Source organism: Falco punctatus, assembly GCF_963210335.1.
Source record: "Falco punctatus genome assembly, chromosome: 19".
Lineage (NCBI taxonomy): Eukaryota > Metazoa > Chordata > Aves > Falconiformes > Falconidae > Falco > Falco punctatus.
The window spans coordinates 5,476,681-5,493,748 of record NC_137599.1 but is presented as its reverse complement, the minus strand read 5'-3'; the positions used below and the strand labels follow the sequence as shown (position 1 = coordinate 5,493,748).

General features: G+C 47.7%; 1 protein-coding gene across 1 annotated transcript in view; it reads right to left on the bottom strand.

Annotated features, from left to right (window-relative positions):
- Positions 1–17,068, bottom strand: part of TANC2 (tetratricopeptide repeat, ankyrin repeat and coiled-coil containing 2) — a 242,739-nt gene that overhangs the window by 75,177 nt on the left and 150,494 nt on the right. The window contains exon 9 of the mRNA XM_080369447.1: positions 6,523–6,786. Coding sequence (XP_080225573.1) covers positions 6,523–6,786 — 264 coding nt within the window. The remainder of the gene's footprint in view (positions 1–6,522; positions 6,787–17,068) is intronic.

Here is a 17,068-nt window from a genome sequence, read left to right as displayed (position 1 = left end):
GGAAGGCGAAGCCAGCTGCAGTCCCAGATGTTTTCTGGGGGACATGACGACTTTATGTGCTGCCGGAGAAGAGCAGGATGACGGCCAGTGGCCTGATTTACTGCTGGTGCTGGGAGAAGCCAGGAGTTATCCCTCAGCAGCCCAAAGCCAGGCTCCCTTCCTGCCTTCACCATCATCATCATCCCACAGCCACCACCGAGGTGGCTCGTACATGCAGACAGTGCGAGCTGTCGGATCCATTGCACACTTTGCCACGGGTTATTTCTGCAATTGTCAGGACAACTATCCTGCCACTGCTCAGGCTGAGAACTGAGATTTATCTTCCTGATTTAGAACCAAGGAATAATTAAAAAGACCTCAGGCCGGGAGAACCAGAAATAATTTTTCCCGTGAATATGCTTCTATACTTCAAAAATCACGCAAGATCAATCTATCTTAGAAAATACAATATTAAACTGTTGAAAGCTTCCCCTCGATGCCGAACCTTATTCCGTGTAACAGGAGGTGGTGGCTGCAGCTGAGGACAACGGAGAAGCAGCAGCACCTCCTGAAAAGTGCTTGCACATCGCCAGCGCAACTCTCCCAAGGAAATGGCAAACAAATAGTGGAAGATAATTCACTGTTGATGCACTATGTGAATCACACCCCAAACAACCAGACTTGAAATTCCTCTTTGGGCAGCCCAGGGAGGGGCGGGTTTTGCAGGCAGGGTGATCTGGGGATGCGGGATTGCTGGGGGAGGGGTGCTGCTCGCATCCGAGTCAAGGGATTCAGCTTGCCATGGCTGATGCATGCAGGGTTTTTTTTATATATTACCAGGTATTCTCCATGTACCCCAAATTCAGGTTCCTGACAGCTCTATTAATAAGTGTGTTTCAGATTTAATGACTTCTAATTTTTGGCTGGATTATCCGGTTTAAGTTATTGAGAAATGGCCAAACACAATGCTAAGGATTTGGGGTTTCTCCAAAGCATCTTCTTGTCATCTCTCTCCTTGGAACAATTCATGTGAAGATCTGCATCTAATTCAGACTCAACCATACCCCATCACAAGAAAGTAAAAAAAAGAAAAAAGGTGTAAATTGTGGTGATGCTGCACCGCAGCTACCATGGCAGGGCTGGCGGAGAAGCATGTGCTCTGCGGCCGATCTCATTCCAGCTCCCTTTCCCCCTGCTGCAGTGCCTTGTGTTTGACATCCCATTGCTCTCTGTGCTATTTTTGTACCAATTCTCTTTCCCCTGGGCAGAGTTAGAAGTATTCCTAACAAGCTTCTGCTCTCCTTCCTCCCGTGTGCTCTTCAACGGGGTCTCGCTGCGGCTCCGCATCACACAGCTCCAGAGAGGGACCACCGCTCCCGCCCGGCTTCCCCGGCCTTTCCCCAGGCTCCTCTGGAGAAGCCATGGGACGGAGGAAAATATGAACTCAATTCAGCAGGAAAACCCCCATTTCTATGATCAGTTGCTTCCAATCACTTCCCTCACCTGCTCAAACCCCGCTGCTCGATCTCCTGTTTGCCTGCCCTCCGGAGAGGGAGGGATTTGCTTTTCTGAACATCACACTTTCCACGTCCCGTTTTATACCTGTTCTCGTGCTGTCAGCTTGTGCTTCTGCCCGGCGCGGTGCAGGCAGAGGCAGGCAGGCCTGCCAGACCCTCAGATCTCTGCCAGAACCACCCCCAGAGGGCCAGCTGCTGGGATGCAGGATGCTCCGAGGTAACAGCTGCTCCCCGTGCTCTCACAATGACGGGATTCACAGGCATTTACACAAATCCTGCCCTCACCTCCAACAACACACCTTCCTAACGAATAAAGATTTCCAAGTTAATAACTAATAACGTATTTGCTGTTATTTTCTATTCTCCACAAGGAAAAAGAGAGGAGCCAGTACTAAATAATGGCATTTTAACTCTCTATTAACGCTTAAACAGACCTTATAAACCATGCACATGGCCAAAGTAACACAAGATTTCATGTTTGGTTTCACGGGGAATGGAAACAGAGACGTTCATTGTGTAACCAAAACGCAAAATTTCCCAAGAAATTTGTGTTCATTCAAAAATCTGAATGCCCAACTCCAGTGCCGACAATGATTAGTATAAAAAAATATTGAGGTATAAAATGAATTACTGTGCATATTTGCCGGGGATGGGGTAGGAAGCCAAGGCAGCTGAAACTTTCTGTTTCTGGGAACAATAAAAGAGCAAAGCAAATGGATTCATATGGGGCTCGACTGTAAAACGGAGTTTTAAAGAATTACTGGAAGACCTGGGATTACTTTTATAGGTTTTTTTTCTTCGATCATAACCTCTCTAAATTGCAGCCCCCTCTCATCTTGGAGCACACCCCATCTCTCCTGACAGGTAAAAAGTCCCGCACCGTGCAGAAGTACTGACCGCTTGCTTTCGTTCTTTTGGATAGTTTTTTGCAAAGAATTTCTCTAGCAGCTCCTGCCTGCCCCTCTGAAACCATACCCAAATCACTGGAGAACAGGTAAATGCAACAACAACAAAAAAGAGAATTATAACTGCTTTTTTGGTACTTGCTGTGGCTACCAGTACCACAACCATGGAGGCTGCTCTGGACCCTGTGCCAGCGCCGCTGCCGAATCACCGACACTTTTTCCGTATCATCACCCTGGCACAGACGCACGTTACCCCGGCTCCCTGTTTTGTTCCCTTCCATGTCCTGCCTTTCCTTTTTTTTTTTAAAGCTTTGTGATTTGGGGTTGTGGTTTGGGCTGGTGGTTACAGGGTTGCACTTTCCGAACGCCACGTCCTGGAGAGGCAGCGCACACCGCCCCGCGCTCCCTGCCTGCACTGCGTAGGAAGGGAAGGGAATTTCCTTAATTAAAACTAAGAAAATATGTAATCTGCTTTTTTGTGGGTGTCCCCTCTCCCCCCAGTTTAGTATAATATAGCACTGGCTAAACAAAAAGGATTTGAGCTATAACTTGAGGTTAACAGAAAATATAACCACTGCCCTGTGCACAACCAATTTAAAATACTGTTTTAAAATCCTAAAATGCTAACGTGACTTTTTCTTCTCTGTAACCAAGGGTGGTTCTAACCTGGTAGTCCGTTACATTTGACAGTTAGGGCTGGAGTTCACCCAAATAAGAGTGAATTTTCAAGTTATATCAGGACTAAACTTGATTTTTACAACTATTTCCTCAACAACATGATCTTCATGTAAATGAAGCTGTCTCAAGACCACTGAAGCCAGTGCCATTACCAGAATTTTAGAGCCTCAAGAGGGATTTAACAAAAGCAGTTCAACACCAAGGAAATCCAGCTGTGCCCAGGTGGTGAAGCGGGAGGAGCTGGGATCTCTCCCCTGTGCCCAGTGCAGGAATTCACCTCCAGCAAAACGCTGCATTTCCCCTTATTTTCCCATCTAATGTGGTGTGGAACAGTTAACGGTAAAGCTTTTCAGAAAATTCAGCCACCTGACCTTAAAACGCTGAACTCAAGCAGTCTGAATCTGCAGTCTCGTTTGCCAAAACAAGAAGCTACTAAATGCACAATATTAAAATTATTTGGTACATCTTCTCCGACTGCAAGAAACTAGGAGAAGCCAAGGCCAATACCCATGGGGGGCCACCGTGCCCTGCACCCCGCCAGAGCGGGCCACGTCTCAGTTTCCAAGCTGAAAGCTGTACAACCGTTTCATGCCAGTTGGTTTTCTGCAATTTAGCTGATGGAAATCCAAATTTCTCAGCCTGCGCTGTGGCAACAAGTCTTTTCTCCCAAAGAGAAGAGGAACACACTGGGGGAACCACTTCTCTTTGTGAATCGATAGGGACTTTGTAAGTGAAATGGCAGAGAGAGGATAATCTAGAAAAGACCAAAAAATCTTGGAATTCCAGAGAGACATAACTAAAAAATGCTGAAAGAATATTTACCTCCACCAGCCTGCGAGAAAGAAAGTGCAGATGAAATGCTAACTTGAGAAGATGCTCTTTAACGGATTCCCTGGGGAGATCAAAACCAATTTTTCTCTATCAAAAAAATTTTGTCTTGTTTTGAGACAAAAAGGACAATACGGAGCCGGGCTGGGCTCCTCTCCGCATTGACAAAGCCCACCTGCCAACGGTGCACGGAAGCGATTTTGGGAGCTGAATTGAATTTTTAGCTTTGAAAAGACTTGCTGGAATTTGAGGGTGGCACGGGCTTGGTGCCTGGGCTGCCCCCCTCCTCTAAGGGGGATGGCTGTGACGTGTGGTGGCACCGATGGGAACGTCACCGAGAGCTGCTCATGGGGGTACTCGGAGGGAAGGAGCGGCTAGTCTCTCCTTAAGGTTTCCCCCCGCCTCAAACTCTGTATTAATGCACAGAGACGATGCTCACGTTTTGCTTAACATCCCTACCCTGCGCCGTAACTCATCAGCACCGGCCACCCGGCTGCGGAAGATGCGCTCTCACTGCCGTCAGAGCCCGGCTTTTAAAAAGGTACACAGATGGGGCAACCCAGAAATCTCAGCCACTTGCCAAAACCCAGATGCGGCTCTGCCAAATCCACCGTCCCTCTTCAGCATCTTATGGTACACGAGAGCCTGGAGTGGGATGGAGTTTCTTTTGGATTTTGATTGGGGTTCTTTTGGGGTGTGTGTGGGTGGGTCTGTTGTTTTTTTTTTTAAGAGAAAGTGTTTACCAAAAAAAGTACTTTTAATTGTTTCTAAAGAAATATGCAATAAAATGCAAGATGAAGCCAAGACATGTTGGAGAAGTGCTTCCAGTGGGAAGCTGGTTGGTGAGCGAGGGATGCGTTACGGCTGCTTGTAAGGCTGCTATAGGAACAAACACTATTGTGCCATTATTCAGAGATATTCAGAGAGAAGCTTACAAACCCCAAAACAATCAGAAAACAGAAGACAAAAAAGCCAGAAGGTCTAAGTGCTGCCATGATCTGCTTCCCAAGAATAGACTGCTTGTATATAATTTCAACCTTTTTTTAATTTTTTTGTGTGGGGGGAAAGACAACAACAGTGTTTTAGCAAAGCTGTGGTTTCACGATCACCTGAGAATGTGGGCTATCACCGAAAGAAAAGCAGCCGTCTGCCCCGCTCCCCGCCACGCTTTGCCTCCACACTAGTGACCTGTGGCTCAAACTTGGTATCGATGTTTTCTGGAGGGTTAGTTTTCAGTCGGATTAGTCTACTGATCTGGTTTATCAAACGGCTACCCCAAGTGTAGCTCTGGTGCAAGGACGCGGAGCTGGCAGTCAGCGCAGGATTAACCTTGGGCAATGGCACGTTTTGCAGATAGGCTGAAGTCAACCATGAAACCACATCTGGTTTCCCTCTCCCACCATTCACGCACACAGATAACGAGGTCAACTGCTCTGGGGAGAAAACCCATATAAATCTATTACCTAGAAAACATAATTTTCTGGTTCCATAAACTTACACGAGATAACATGTAATCATTTGATGATAAAAGGTTAAACCAAATCTTGCATTCTTGTGCATAGTTACCACCACCACAATTTATCCTGGGATGCAACTGTGCTAGCAGACATACGACTTAAAAGCAGCAAAACCCCCAGAAAACAAAATTATCTGGAAGGAAAAGGTATTCCAGAATCTTGCCAGATTGTTTTCTTTTGAAACAATATCTGCCTCTAAATGCATCAAGCAAGCTAACAGCTTCCCAAGCCAATTAAACCAACACATATGCATATTTAAATTGCTGGGACCTGACCTACCCTGTTTCCTTTCGAAGGTGTTTGCACAGTGTCATTTGTAAGAAATGAACCTCAAGTAAACAGGCTACGCCAGCCGAGCTTCCCGCTTTCTCCTGTCCCCTTTCCGCTCTGAAATCCCAGACTTTTAGTCCTTCAGACACAGCAAAGCAGCACGTGTCGTTGTACCCCCCTGCTTCGGGCGCCCAGATTTTAGCATCTATAAAAATCTCATGTGACTGTCCAAAGTGGGATTAGAAAGGAAACCCAGTCCAGTTATGGAGCGAGCCTGGCTGGGCAGGGATGCTGCTCCCGGCTCTGTGCGCCTGGGGGCTCTGGATTCTCTTAACCCCAAAGTTCTTAAGACCTTCAGAGAAGGTGAGACGCTTGATTTTACTTGCAGTACCTCCTTTGAAAGGGTAGAAAAGGCTATCGCGTCTTGGAATCACGTGGTACTTCAAACCCAAGTTTATTTGCAGTGCAATGATAGCAAAGAACCGTCTTCCTTTAAACAGTCTCCAACAACCTTCCAGTTGTACAATTTCGTACAAAAGGGGCCACGGACTGCTGAAATAACCATCAAACACCAGCACAACCAGTTTTCCCCCCAGAAATTTTCCATTTAGAAGCAAGGAGTCAAACGAAATGACAATTTTTGTCACGCTTAATCACCGAATCATAGAATCACTGAGGTTGGGAAAGGACCTTTAAGATCACCGAGCCCAGCCCCAGGATGACTACGGAAAGGAGCTTTCTCCTTGGATCACAGGGACATGAGAAGGGCTGTGACACGCGCGCACCGTGTCGCACTCTGACCTCAAGGCAACGACGTTTATTTCTTACCTGCTACCGAGTTTGGCCGTGGCATAAGGTAAAGAGGAATAGACTGCACTGACTGGGACAGGACCGTCTCCAGGTTCCTCTCCGGGATTTTGTTCAGGCTGTAGGTGGAGGCCGTCATGTTCTCGTCCACGCGGTACAAGCAGGAGTCCATGCTGGATTTCTGGGACTGCCAAGGTTTCAGGTTTCCTCCGGATCCAAGTTCTTTACTGCTCTCCCCTCCATATTTAGTGCGTTCCACGTTTTCTGAGTAGCTTGTCAAAGTAGCTTGAAGGAAGAAATTATAAACAAAATGAGTAACGAAGAAAGAACGGCTCGCACACATGCTGCTCTGCACCGAGTTGTGCAATGCAATAGCCAAAAAGCGATGTTCATCATATTTTCCACATTCACATAAATCAGAGATTATGGAGTTTAGTTTTTAATGATACTGTTCCTGCTTACAACTTCTAAAAGAACATTTAGGCTACAATGTTTTGGCTCATACTGATAAAAGCCATTTGTAATTACAAAGAGTATTAAAAATCGTGTGCAGCATTGTATTCAAATATGCAATTCCAGAAACCAGAAATTACAAAGGCAAAAAACATCGGTGCTCCTCGGACCTTTTGCTTTGCATGGCAGTCACCACCTTTCCAGGGAAGGGCTGTACAAGTGCACAACCTCGTGATGCCGGACAGCGGGGAGCCGCCGCATGAACCACCAGCCCTCACGGATTAGTTTGGTTCAGGGAACCGAACCCAGTGTCTTGTTTGATTGACAGCAGGTTTTTACGAAGCTTGACTGCAATCCACACGTTTTCCCTGATACTATTTCATTTTGCAGATCAGGACTGTGGCTATACTGACTTTCACGTGGGGAAGAGACACCACCAACCTGCACCGCTACCATCATCTCCCCATCGGTATTTTCTCTTCTGGATTCTGATGCAATTATCCACGGGCTGTAACTCCCTTCGGGCTGTTGAATTCCCTTTCATCTTTAGTCTCCCACATATTCAAGGTCATAACCAGACCTCTCAGTCATGGGGAGAAGGTCCCAACACCCTATGCCAGCTTCCCAGAGCGTCAGACTTGCCTGCTTCCTAACCTGGGGCTTGGGGATGGGACAAAAGAGAAGAAAAGGGGAAAACCAAACAAACCAACCCCCCAAAAGAGAGCTCCTGAACGAGAGCTCACTGTCCTCGCATTGCCCCAGTCACACGCATCTCCACTGCTATTCCAAACCCTGAAGTTCAACGCAGCCCTGAATACCCTGATGGGCCCTTGTGCTTGTAGATCTGCCTGCAAAATCCACTGAAATCAGGCATTTTCACTTAACGGTGGCGAATACCTTTCCCAGTCCAAATTCTCTGCTAATTTCTGTGCCATCTGTCCCTGGACACCACAGCGTGGGTCTCCCATGTCTCGTCAGCAGCACAACTCACACCGGGGCGCCTCCTCAGGGGCAGCCTCGGTGCCACAAAGCCCACTCCTCGACCAAGGGAGATGCTGCCTCATTAACAACACATTATTTTTTATATTGATAAACACAAAAATTGTATCGATATTATATCGATAAACACAGAAAATAAATTACTCGGAAGGCTCACATGCGTTTAAGCTAAAGCTTTTTCCAAAGTTTTGTGAGTGAGCAGCCTAGAGAAGACGTTCCAGCCAAAGCGCACAAAACAAAGGGTTACGTCGCTGGTTTTTCTGAACACACCCAGCAGCAGAGCGCTACGTGGTTTAGCCCGTCATTTGTTGAGTACAGGAACGAATTCACTGCCTAAACCCAGGTGTTCAGTCTAAACTCTCAGCAATACCCACACAGAGCTGATGAAATACAGAAGTGTTGACACTGAAAGCCGGGGGCTTGGGATGCACCCCACCCCCCCTCCCCGAGGTGCCACCAGACCTTGCGACTCCATCCCCAGTGTAAAACCGTGAACGAAATGACCAAGGACTAATCGGGCTTAATTAGAAATGTTAAATGCTATTATAATAGGAATCGAAATTAACTGCTGACATCTGAAGTCATGAAATCGTCATGGAAAAAACCAACCCAAGACCTGCAATTCGTTCATCCACCCCAACAAACTCTACGCAGCTCCAGCCTCTACCCCTATTTCTATCATTTTATTTCTCAGTATGAGTTTCCTGTCTATGCAGCGGGATCAATACCTTCCTATCTCATCAAGCGTTACAAAATTTACCTGTAACATATTTGAAACCTAAACCCAACACACGCAACTGCTAAGAACCAGTACTTGTTTGTTGGCATTTAAAAACCAGTTTGCTGTCAGGTACATCTGTTTACACTTCAGCATAGGAAAAGAAGATAAACCCAAGAAACAGATGTTCACAGATTTCTCTCGCTCCCTCGAACTGTTTAATAGTGAGAAAGATGTTTGAAATGGTTTTCTAGAAAATCTCTGTTTCAAAGCCTGGGTCTGCAGTGCCAGGCGTACTATGTCGTGCATTTACAGAAAAAAATAATATCCATCGATCTGTTAAAATCCATTGATTAAAAAAAGCTATCTTAGTATGTGTCTAACTAATCTTTGTAGAAACACATCAGCATTGGAAATCAATCACCTTCCAACACATCAAGCTGAGGAAAAGCAAAACAACTATGTGTCAAAATAAGTTTTCTCTAAATGAAGAAAAAAAAAAAAAAAAAAAAAAAAGAAAACAAGAGCTAATAAGTCCTGCCGGCCCCTTTTCTGATCGTCAATTTGTGTTCATTTTAAACATAATTTTCACTGTTTTACACTAAAGCTGGTTTATGTGCAAACTCTTCATTGAATCAGGTATTTAGGATTGTTCCCTGTGGATTAATTTACCTTCTGAACAGCCCTGGATGATATAAGTACTGCTACACAGGCTGGAAGCAATTGCTCTGTGGACTTAATCTCTTCTATGAGCTATTTTAAACCAAACCAATTTTGACTTTATTTAAAAGGCAAAAAGCATGCAGTTAGCTACGAGCCAGCAACATGAACCGACACGCAGAGCGTGTCTCCTGGGGGAACTAAAGCTCACTAACGGCGCGACTCGGGGAGCTGCTCAGAAATTACAACTGCACAATCAAAACCTGAGAAAGCCACGTCTCATTTCAGCAAATTTGCGTTATCTGCAACCGCTGAGGCTGACGCCGCGTGTTCTGCTCCGAGGTAAAAAGCTGGTGATGCGAAGTTGGTTGATGTAAAGGGAGTACAAAGGTTTGGGCAGCCCCGAAGCGGCGGGGCAGCTGGACCGGACGGCCACGTAGCCCCCTCCCACCGCAAATATTCTGTTCTACTCCATTTCTTGGGCAGAACGAACTTCACGTCACTCCCCGGTAGCATCAAGCCCATGACCACCCACAATCAGAAAGAAACCTGCAAAATAACATTATTTCTATAAGCTTGCCATACCCACACCCTAAACTATCCAGCAGTGCCGAGGGTATTCCAGGACAGGGGCTGTGCAAGCCCCCCTCCCCATCACCCCCCGTGGGTGCTTCACAGTGCCCATCCCTGCTGCACGGGGAATGACGACCCACCCTCACACCACAACAGGACTCCTGTCGCATCACTACATCCCTAAATCCTATCTCCATGTTAAAAATCTTCCGGGCTTTAATCCAGAAGCGGAGAAGCTGAGTGAAACAGGCAACGGCAGCTGCAAAGCGACATGACGACACGGCTGTCCCTGCTCCTGTCGTCAGGCAGCCGGGGGGGGGGGGGGGGGGAGGGGAGCATCAGAACGTCAGCTTGTGCCAAAAACGGGCTCTCTTTAGATCGAACACCTAAACCACAGAAGTATTCTGTGCTCACCCTTCAAGGTCTCCCAGCTCTCTAGCCGGTAGCCGTGGCTCCGGCGAGCCCAGGTGACAGCCTGCAGGCAGGAGGTCCTGAGTCCCCGCAGCCCCCCCGGTGACATCCTTCAAACTGCCCCACTGCCAATGGACCCAGCCGGACCCACACGCCACAGACTCGACGTCTGAGGGTTTTGCCGCCGGTAACAGCTCAGCTGGCTCGGGGGGCTGCACGGTGAGGGGTGTCACAGCCTCGGGAGGAGACCCCCGTCCCCACGGGGGCTCCCAGCATCCCTGCCACTGGCAAGTGGCAAACAACAACGGAACTGCCATGCTGATGGAGATAGAAGAATTAATGCTTCCTTAATGCAAGGTTTAAAAAAGAAACGAACGGGCCTTCAGACGTTGCCAGAAAGTTTCTTACGGGTCCCACGGATTTCACTTGCAATGAGGGCGGCAAGGCGCCGGCACAGGGTGCCCCATCCCTGGCGTGTCCCAGGCCAGGCTGGATGGGGGCTGAGAGCGACCTGGGCTGCTAGGAGGTGTCCCTACCCGTGGCAGCGGGCTGGACTAGATGATCTTTAAAGGTTCCTTCCAACCCTAATCATTCTAATAACTTGAAGATTCTAAAACTCAAGGATCCCTGATCAACCAAAAGCTCAAAAAAAAAAAAAAAAAAAAAGGCAACCTCGTACAAGACAGCATGTTCTACATTTTGGAAAGATAAACTGATGACCTCAAATCCATCAAAGAACAGGAATTTCTGCCTTAAGCCATCTGCTGAGAGGCAGATCTTGCAACCGCGAGTCTCTAACAGCCGATACCCAGCGCATCAGGTTAGTGATGGGACACGCTGGGCCGGGGGCGACAGGGCAGGAGCCACCGGGATGCGAGAGGGGCTGCAGAGGCCATCGGGGAACGCGCGTCTACCTGAGGCTCTCTTCACCCCCAAATCCAGCCAGAAAGCATGACCCTGGAGAAAAAACCAGAACCCTGCTGCACCGGGCTCCCACAGACCGCGGCGTGTGCCGGGGCAGGAGCCCTCGCCGAGGCACCGAGGGGGTTATCGCAGGGACGGAGCGAGACGGGGCAGCAGCGCCAGCCACACGCAGAGCACGCAAAACCCAGTGCAGAGGCATCTGGGGGCCTCCACAGCACCAGAGTAGTGCCACCTGTATATACAGATGTGGGGGGGAGATATATTTATTTTTAAATATAGATATATGTACCTCCAGTCTCTGCTGGCACGCAGTCTCACACTATTTAAAATGAACACGGAATCTGAGGCACCTAAAGCATCCGAGTGCTAAACCACGTCCATGAACAGGAACATGGCAAGACCCTCTGAGGATGCAGGCAGCCCCTTCGCAGCTTTCTCCGAGGATTTGCCGTGTCCCTGTCCACCAGCTTTCAACACCACCACCCGCCCCAGCTCCGAGCAGCCCAGCCTGGGAGCCCTTGAAGACACGTGGCTGTTGACACGCTCCAGAGATGCTGCAGTCCTTTTCCAAGCCTACCTGGCCTTCAGACTTCCAGATTTACGCCCGCACGCTCCTTGGCAGAGGACTTGCCTGTGTCAAGCTTTCATTTTCAAACTTGGCTCATTTCTCTCGGTGAAACCTTTTGATTAGAACTTTTTGCAAATAACATGCTTTAAAATATCTTTTATTTCTTTGGGACAAAACCAGAACTGTATCAAGGCAGCAGTTCATCCAAGACAGCACCTTAGATGCCACTGCAGACAGAGCGACGCTTCTGGGAGAGCTTCATCACGTATATACAGGATGGTAAATATTATTTCTTATTTAGTTGCAAGCTGGCCTATGCGCCGGAGCACGAGGCTTTCCACGACTTGTCTTGAGTCAAAACACACGAGGGGATTTTTACCACCCCATCCAGTTCTCCTTGAGGCAGAGATCTTAACACCCACCTTCACGTCCACCTTTCAGACGGCGCTGCAGGAGAAAGCGCTTTTCTCTAGCTACCCCTTCATGATGACCAACCGCTGTAACGTTAATTATACGTGAAGATTTGTAACATCTGAAGTAGGAAAGAGAGGGTTTGTTGCTTTAAAGGAGTAACTGGGGCAAAGCTGCGAGCTTCATACGTTGCACTGAAGTTAGGCACTAAACCCCGATGCTCCCCCCTGCCTCCAGCCACGCACCGAACCAGACCTGCCGTCCCGCAGCAGAGAACTCCTAGCTAACGCGTTCCAGTTGGCAAGGAGTAAAATCAATTTTTTACCCTAATCTACATAAGCCTTCATAAACTTGGCCACAGCAGGATACACCTAATTAGAGCTGCGCTGCCCCGGACTCTCCAGGGCGCCCGGCTGCCGAGCAGGATTTGGCCAGCAGAGCAGCCCCAGCCCTGCCCATGCCCCCCCAACCCCGGCAGCACTTGGGGCTTTGGGGGGAGGCTAGGCACTTAGAGGGCTTTGTATTCTCTACCACACACCATCAGCCAGCGAGTTGGCTTCTCCATTCCAAAAAAAAAAAAAAAAAAAGCCCCCCAAAACCTTCAGTCTGCCCTGCTCGAGGTTGAGGTCCAAATCCACGCCGCTCTTGGTATGTTTAACTTCTCACAACACTGGCCTCAAATGGGGGGGCGGGCAGGGAAATCACCCGCTTAATTCATATCAACAATCCTGTAGAAAGGCAGAGATGAAACAGGTAAAACCATTTCTGTCGCAAGCCTCAAGGTATCTATAAATCACGGCCCGCACACAAAAGGTCTTGAAACCTAATGAAAAATACCCCGACAGCAGCATCGTACTGACCCCGCGTTCGTCCTGTTCTAAAGCTGAATCCCCCGCCGCGCCGGCTGACAGGCGGGATGACGAATGGCACGAATGCCCCGCGGGGCTCGTACCTGTGCGCTGCTTGGAGCAGGGACGCAAGGCCTGGGTAAAAAGCATTTCAGCAGAGCGAGGCGCTGCGCCGTCAGAGCACAACACCCTGGAATGCTGTGCCGGTGAGACAGAGCAGAGCAGCAAAGCTTTAGTTAATCAACTTCAGTTTATCACTTGCGGAAATAAAGTAATGAAGGTTTCCAAGCACAGTCTGCTATTACAGACATTTTAGAAATCTGTTAAAAAGCTTCCAAATCTAAGACAGGTGCAGCGACCTTGATGGCAGATTTACCAAAGCATCATAAAACCCCGCCATGCTCCTAAGTGCTCTTATTTTAAACGTACCCCTCTGAGAGAACCACACATGCACATCTGGGGTACCGCCTCTGCGACAGCGACGCACTGATGCTACGGACAAGGGCTGCACGCCCCTTGCCTGCCCACCCGACCCCGGCCGCCGTCCTTCCCCTCCCCGCACCTCGCTGCACGCCTCCGTGCCCTGGTTCCAGGTGGGATAGGATGGGACAGGGCTCATTTTTCTCCCTAGCAGCTGGTATGGAGCTGCGTTTTGGGGTTAGGATGAGAATAACGTCGATAACGCGCCGATGTTTACACTCGGTGTAAGCGCTGCTCAGCGGGGAGGACTCTGCAGGCTCCCCGGTCCCGCCAGCGAGGGGGATGGGGGGCACAGGGGCTGGGGGGCACAGCCAGGACAGCTGACCTGGACCGGCTAAAGGGATATTCCGTACCATATGGCATCGTGCTCCCTATATAAATGGGGGGAAAGGTGTCCGGGGGCCGCAGCTGGGGAACAGGCTGGGCATCCGTCAGCTGGCAGTGGGCAACTGGATTTCCTTCCCATCACTTGTTTTTCTTGGGTTTTATTTTTGTCTTTTTTGTTATTTTTCCTTTCACTACAATTTACTATTATTAATATTTGACTTCGGTTATGAAACTGTTCTTATCTCAACCCACAAGTTTTCCCACTTTTACCCTTCGGATTGTCTCCCCCACCGTGCCGTGCGGAGCGAGCGGCTGTGCAGGGCTCAGCTGCTGCCGGGGGTGGCACCGTGACAGCCAGCTACAGGGAACCACTGGATTTTAACAGTGAGGCTGTTAAATTTTCAGAAGAAATGCACATACACATCCCTTCAACCCTACACCAACTCCCATCGCCTTCTTGATTCAGTGCCTTCCCTGTACTCTCCATCTTTTACCACTTTGGATCCTTCTTTCTTTTTGCCTGTCTCATCAATATCAGTTCACCTTTTTTTTTCCTTCTTTAGCATCAGCAAGGACAATTTTTCTTCTTTTTTTATGTCCACGACAGTCTTGAAACTGATTTTAAAATTCTCAGATTTAAACAAGAAAGCAGAAAGGAGGCATGTGTGGGGGTGTGTGCACAAGGGGAGGGAAGTTATTTTATCCCTGGCATTGAACTTTTTGGGCAAGCTTGGATCCCTGTGCAGCTTTTCATAACCATGAAGATTAAAATCTTGCTGGTCTTAAAATAAAAGCTGAGAGTCCCATCTAATCTCACGCCATCAACAGCTAAAACATTAAAGAAAAGTCACTTAGCACAGTATCCAAAATAACACCGTGGGAGCTGACAACACTGAATTTTCCTCTAGCTGTCTTCTGATCTGTCTTTTCAGTTAATTCTTTCTTTCAATTTTTCACTCTTTTTTTTTTTTTTTTTTTTTCCATCTACCGGGCTGGACCATAAACTGCAGCAAATTTCACAGTTTGAGTATAACATCTGTTCCGGGCCACTTCCCTCAGCTTTAAACGCTTTTCCTTCTCCTTACGTCTTTTCAGTAACACAACAAACACCTGTAGCTGACCCTTCATCCAGTATTTAAGGTCAGATTTTGGTGCCAAACCCAACCCTTGATGCCTCAGTGGCTTAACACGGGGGAAGGCAGAACTCTGATTCATGACTTCATGGCTTCTCACCCCTGACACCAACCACGCCCCACGTGTGCACGCACACGTTCGCTTTCTGCTTAATTTGCCCTTGTAATGAAATGGAGAAGGAATTTAATCAGGATTCAGACATGGTGTCCTTTTGCAATTCATTTGCTGGGACTCTGCGAGCCCACTGATTTTGCTCAAGAGCTGATGAGACGCTGATAAATAGCCCCCCTCCTCACCTCCTAAACCATCAGCCCCGTCACCTGCAATATGCAGATGCATCAGTGAACAAAAGCTCATTATTCATCAATATTAGACATTTTTCAGGGAGCTCCTCCTTTGGGGAATGAGTCCAAATGGAAGCTGGCGAGAGGTAAAAAAAGATCTGTAATTCTTAGAAATCTCATTCATTATTAACAGAGCATTTCATAAGACTGATTCAAATGCTTTAGCTGTAAGATCACAAAAATATTTAACCTGAGTTAAATTTATCTTGATGTGCCTTTCGAGCTGCTCTTTGTTCCATTCTCAAAGCAGTTTAACTTGCAAACAAATCTATCTTGTTTTATTGCCAGCAGCATCTATTCTGCTTAGCACAAACTCCAGATTAATTTATTAACAAACCTATTTTTAACCCACAAACACACAAACCTGTAGAAAGCAGCAACTCGATAAAAGCTCGGGGGCCAGAGTGAAAAACACCAAAAAAAGAACATGAGAAAAGCTACATGCCAGAGACCTCCAGAAGGGAACGGGGGTCCTTTACATCTTGCTCTTCATTGTAAAATTGCACAAAATCTAAGTGAAGGCAACCGGCCCGCACAGTGTTAGACCTGTCCGCATCACTGCGGTGCGGGGCAGGAGGGTTTACGCAGCTTGCTTGGCTGCCCTTTAAGTGGCTTTAGCATCACACCTATTTTCCCTGCTCAAGACGATCCCCCTAACAATTAGGTGGGGAACACAGCGTAGATCATCACAGGACTCTACCTTCAGAAAAACTGTGGCCTCTTTTCATACCGGAGTAAATTACAGCACTTCCCCAGGAAGATTCACCATGGAAAAGAGCCCTTCAAAATTTTAGCACCCTTGGGAGGCTGCTGCTAAATGACATCAAGTGCTGCTTGTAAAGCTTACCCGAGTGCTTGTGGTGTTCATACTGGCAAGAAATGTTTTCTGTTTTATTTTGCAGGCTTGCTAGAATTGCTGGAGATTTTCTTCTGTTCTGCTGCATTCAAACAGCAAAACTTTACAGTCCACTTCTGCGGGGGCGTGAAGTGCAAAGTTCCCCCGTAGCAGCACGTGATTCCTTGACCAGTTTTCTTTTCAGTAGCAGATTTCGAACATTAACAGTTGGCTGCTTCTACACAGCGAGAGCCAAAAACCCCTGGAAGCTATGCCGAGGTTAAAGGCAGGTCAGCGTTTTCACCAGCCATTCTGTTCTACATGAAAAGGATTTAGTGGCTTCCAGGAGAAAGGGCTGACTTGCTCCTCTCTCTCCTCTTGGCTCACCTCCCCTCTCCTCCTCCCCCCTTCCCCATTTTGTTTCTTTTACAAATAAGGGTGCCTGAATTTGAAGATCTGGACCTTGTAACATTTTTTTTCTTACGCTTTCAAAGTAGATTGAACTCCCCTCTACCGTAGAGGATCTAAAATTTCAAAATAAGTCTGGTTCTAACCCAAGCGATGCACTTCTCAACATTATCTGCAAGCGCCAAGCAGTCCCTGTGCCGGGCGCGTTAGAAACAGGACACACTTGTTCTCTAATAATGGAAATTATATCAGAGGCGACATACAAATGGACAGGAAAAATTCCAAGAGGACAAGTCATCATAGAAAAAACCTGACTGGTTAAAAACTGGTACCCACATCCAAACTGGAACACCAAAACGGCCACTCCACACACCTTAGTGGCTAGTTACACTCTTCAGGCAGGGAACTCGGAGTCTGAGGAGCCACACTCTGATTCAACTTTGACCGATTAATGCTGTGTCTAGCAATATAGAC